Source organism: Acanthisitta chloris, unplaced genomic scaffold, assembly GCF_000695815.1.
Source record: "Acanthisitta chloris isolate BGI_N310 unplaced genomic scaffold, ASM69581v1 scaffold24720, whole genome shotgun sequence".
In the NCBI taxonomy this organism is placed as follows: Eukaryota; Metazoa; Chordata; class Aves; order Passeriformes; family Acanthisittidae; genus Acanthisitta; species Acanthisitta chloris.
This window is the reverse complement of record NW_008653146.1, coordinates 2,758-7,010: the sequence shown is the minus strand read 5'-3', so window position 1 is coordinate 7,010 and position 4,253 is coordinate 2,758. Positions and strand designations below refer to the sequence as shown.

At 59.1% G+C, this 4,253-nt stretch overlaps 1 protein-coding gene across 1 annotated transcript in view; it reads right to left on the bottom strand.

Annotated features, from left to right (window-relative positions):
- Positions 1–2,240: 2,240 nt before the first annotated feature.
- STARD10 (StAR-related lipid transfer (START) domain containing 10) overlaps positions 2,241–4,253 on the bottom strand; it is a 4,616-nt gene continuing 2,603 nt past the window's right edge. Inside the window, exons 2-6 of the mRNA XM_009079465.1 lie at positions 3,811–3,958; positions 3,623–3,726; positions 3,420–3,537; positions 3,110–3,162; positions 2,241–2,453 (exon numbers count right to left, since the gene is read on the bottom strand). Of these exons, the coding sequence (XP_009077713.1) occupies positions 2,241–2,453; positions 3,110–3,162; positions 3,420–3,537; positions 3,623–3,726; positions 3,811–3,958 (636 nt within the window). The remainder of the gene's footprint in view (positions 2,454–3,109; positions 3,163–3,419; positions 3,538–3,622; positions 3,727–3,810; positions 3,959–4,253) is intronic.

Sequence of the window (4,253 nt, the reverse complement as noted above, 5' to 3'; positions counted from 1 at the left end):
GCACCCATGTCCCTGCCACCCCAACAGCCCTTGATCTCTCCATGCCACCACCACGCTGACCATTCTGGGCCACATCCTTGGCTGAGGTGTCACCCACCCTGGCACAGTCTTTCCTGGGGAGCAGGGACTCCCCATTAGGCTCGCAGTGCTCAGGCAGGAGCTCCTCACACTCACTCAGGGCTGGCTAAAAATAGCCTCAGGACAGAGCTGCAGCCTGGATCCTGCAAAGAAACATCGGGAATGGCATTGGATGGGGCTGCTTCCCGCAGCACTGAGGCTGTGTGGGATGGGCTTCACCCCAGCACCCTGTGTGCTCAGGGTGGGCTCTGCCCCATGAGGGGGGTTTGTCCCCCTTGCTCTGATTGTGGTTCCCTGCTCAGCACTTCCAAAGTGGGTTTGGGGCAGTTTGGGGCTGGTATGTGTCTTTTCACAGGTGAAATGGTCCCTACTGTGGGTGCTCTCTGTCTGCTGATGTGGTGGGAGCAGCATGGGTTGAGAGGACTGCTCCCAAGCCCTGGGGGGAGGGAGAACATCTGTCCTTGGGGTTTCTACATTTTCCTTGTGGAGGTGGTTTCTTCCTCCTGCTCTGTCTGTGCAGGCAGCCCAGCTGCAAGCCGTGGGAGTTGGCTGACCCCCCAGCCAGGACCTCCTGTCCTCTCCCTCCCCAGCACTCTGTGTGTGTGTGTGTGTGTGTGTGTGTGTGATGTCCTCCTGGGGCAGCACAGGGGACATATATGACTTAATGGGGTGGCTGGAGGGGGACAGTGAATATTCATATGCAGGATGCTGGACAGGGTGTCGGGATGAACTGGGGAGGAGAAGCTTAAGGTGTGGGGGAAGCACACACAGGGCAGTAGCACTTACAGCTTGAGGAGGGGAGCCACAGAGGATCAGGGGGCATGAGGCAGCCCCAAAAGCCACAGTGTCAAGGGGCTCTGGGCAGGCTGCAAGCCCTGGGTGCTGCCAGGGGGTTGTCCCCCACATTCTGGCTATGACAGCATGTGCCACATGCTGGCCATGTCCCCTAGTACCTTGCTGAGGTCTGAAGCTGAACACCCCCAGCACCATCAGCAGTGCTGTCCCTGTTTGCATTGGCCTTGCACAGATGAGGTTCAACCCCTGCTGATGCAGGAGAAGGCAGTCCCAGGGAGCCTCATGGTGTGAGTGGGTGGAAAATCCCTCATTTGTCAGCCTATTCCCACAGCAGAATCTGTCTAGACCAACTTCCCATTGTCTGGTGGAGGCTACCCTGTGCCCCCACACACATGTGGGTGTGCAGAGCCACCTCTCCTGTGTACCATGGCCACCTCAGTCCCTGCTGAGGGTCATCCCAGGGTGCTGGGGCTGCTGGACCTCCTATCTGACCCAGACCGAGCACCTGGGCACCCTCTGGGTGGGCTCAGTGCCATATTCCTCACCAGCCCAACACTCTCTCACACACACCAACCCCTTTATTGTTGTGCCAGAAACCACAGCAGCAGCAAACACAGGGAGAGTGGGGTCACAGCCTGCCCACTGCCAGGACAAGCCCCTAAACACCCCCTGGGGAAGGGGTCCCCAGAGCCAGCTGGGTAGAGCCAACCTGCAGAGGTGAGCCTGATGCTCAGGAGAGGACCTGGGAGAACTCTCTGAGATGAGGAGGGTCACATGAAGCTTGGAGAGGCTTGGAGGGGGTCCAGCCTCACCTTGGGACTGGCAGAGTTGGACCTCAGGCCAGAGGGGTCAGTCCAAGCCTTGTGCTGCTGCAAAGCATGGGCAGGATCCCTACAGACCCTCCCCACTTCTGGACCTTTGAGGGACACCCCTAGAAGGTCTTACAGTGGCAAAGGCATATCCTGGGGACAGGAAAGCTCCTACCCACCCCATGAAGTGACAAGTCAATGTCTGGATTTAATGATCTTAGAGGTCTCCTCCAACCTTGATGATGATACTATGAAGGGTTCCCCTTCTCTTGCCCTGCTCATCCTCTCCTTGGGGCACCCACTGCCAACACTTATGTCCTGTGGGGACACCTCTCGGGGTGCAGAGGGAACCAGAGTGTTTGTCCTCCCTCTTTCCAGCGCCTGTGATGCACATTCCCATGGGACAGTACCTGCTGACCAGGTTGGAGGTCTATGCTGGAGAGTTGGAGAGCAGATGTGACTACTGGGGGGCAGAGGACAAACTCCCACCCACGTCCCCTGGCTTGAAGCCTCAGTCATGAGGGAGGGGGTTCCTGCAGAAGATCCTGGAGAGAGGGCTCAGGCCTCATGGTCACTGGTGCTGAGGTGGCCCTCAGAGAGGCCTGTCTCATCGATGTTCTCCAGGGACTCAGCATGCTGCAGTGACAGCTCAGCCAGGCTGACGCTGGGCAGTGTGTTCTGTTCTGGGTACACCCAGGGCTTGTACTCGGGGTCATGCCTGCGCTTCCACTCAGGGTACTTCAGCCCAGCCTTGTAGATCTTCTTCATGGCCTGTGGGCACAGTGGGGCTGGGGATGGAGCTGCCTTGGGCTGTGGGAACAGCTGGCAGCTCCCCCAGTGCTGGGGTTTGGGGGTGTTGGGATGGAGAGCTGATTTGGATCACACAGTCCCAGCAGCATGGTCAGTGCATGCCCTGGGTCACCCAGCTCTCATCCTGCAAGCCTTGAGTCACTCAGTACCCATTTTGTGAGCCCTGGCTCACCCAGCACCCATTGTGAGAGCCCTGGCTCACTCAGCATCTATTCTGTGAGTTCTGAGTCATTCAGTACCTGTCTCATGAGCCCTGGGTCACCCAGAATCCATTCTCAGAGCTCTGGGTCACCCACCACCCATCCTGTGATCCCTGGGCTACCTATCATCTGTCCCATGGGTCACTCAGCATCCATCCTGTGGGCCCCGGGTCATCCAGGACCTGTCCTGTGATCCCTGGGTCATCCAGTACCCTTTTTGTGAACCCTGGGTCACCCAGCACCCATCCTCAAAGCTCTGGGACACCCAGGATCCACACTGTGAGTCCTGGGTCACCCAGCACCTGTCCTCAGGACTCTGGGTCACTGAGAACCCATCCTGCCCCCACCCAGGGGTACTCTGGGGCAGCTCATCCCTGATGCCTGTGCCTCCCACCACCAGCCACACACTCTGCTTACCTTCGGTGCCACGAACTGGGAGACACGGTTCACCACCCACTTTGGCAGCGACCCTGCAAGAGCCCAAAGCTCTGTCATTCAGGCAGTCAGGACCAGCCCCAGAGGAGGCACCATGAGGCTGCAGAGCCTTGTGTCACCCTGGGCACCTCCAGGGATGACAGCACCTGCACCCTGGGAGGGGAACCCCTTCTTCCTTGGGGTGTCCCCACTCCCCAGTGCCTGGGGGATGGAGAGCCACACTGGGTGAGCTCGGGGGGTATACTGTGACCTGAGGGGGCACACTTCACCCTCCCCTCCTGCTGACACTCACCACGGGGGTCCACCTGGGTGAGGTAATAGAGGACACAGGCACCATCACCATTGGCCTTGATCAGGTAACCTGTCTGCAGGGACACAGCCCTGACGAAATCCTTCCTGGGGGGGTATTTCTGCAGAGAGATTCCATGCACTCAGAGCCTGCCCAGGCTGCTGCCCAGCCCTGCTGGCACCTCTGGAAAGTGCTGGGGGGCTCACCGGGTGCTTGACGCTGTAGTTGATGATCATGTAGTCGTTGCCCAGGGGCAGCCAGGAGCGCAGGGTGACAAAATCCCTGTTCTTCAGGGGGCTTGGGCACTTCCCTGTGGACAAACCCAGTTACACCCAACCCCCATGGCCCCACACCCACTCCCAGGGGGTTCTGGGGGTGTTAAGGAGCTGCTCACAGGAGTAGTATCCCACGTCAGCGTTGACAGTGAGACGTCCGATGTCGTAGGTCTCTATCATGTTGGAGTCCCATTTCTTGCGGTAGTTGGTGTCATGCAGCACATCATAGAGGGTCTCAGCAGGGACATCCTTGCAGGAGATGCGAGTCTGGGGGGAGATGGGTGGGGGAGCAGCCCCCCAGCCCCAGACCATGAAGCTTTGGGCTGTCCCTGTGGGTGTTGGTGTGTCTCATGTGCATATGTGCCATGTACTCTGTGTGTAGTTCAGGGTATGTCCCTGCTTCAGGACAGCCCAGGCTGCTGGATCAGGGAAAAAAAGACCCTCTGGAGCTGTCTGGGGACCCTGGGGACCCCTGTCCCCTCATCCCGCGTTCCTGCAGGGCAAGCAGAGGGATGCTCCTGCCCTGGGTCGGGCGTGGGGACCAGCCCGGGCCGTTTGGCTT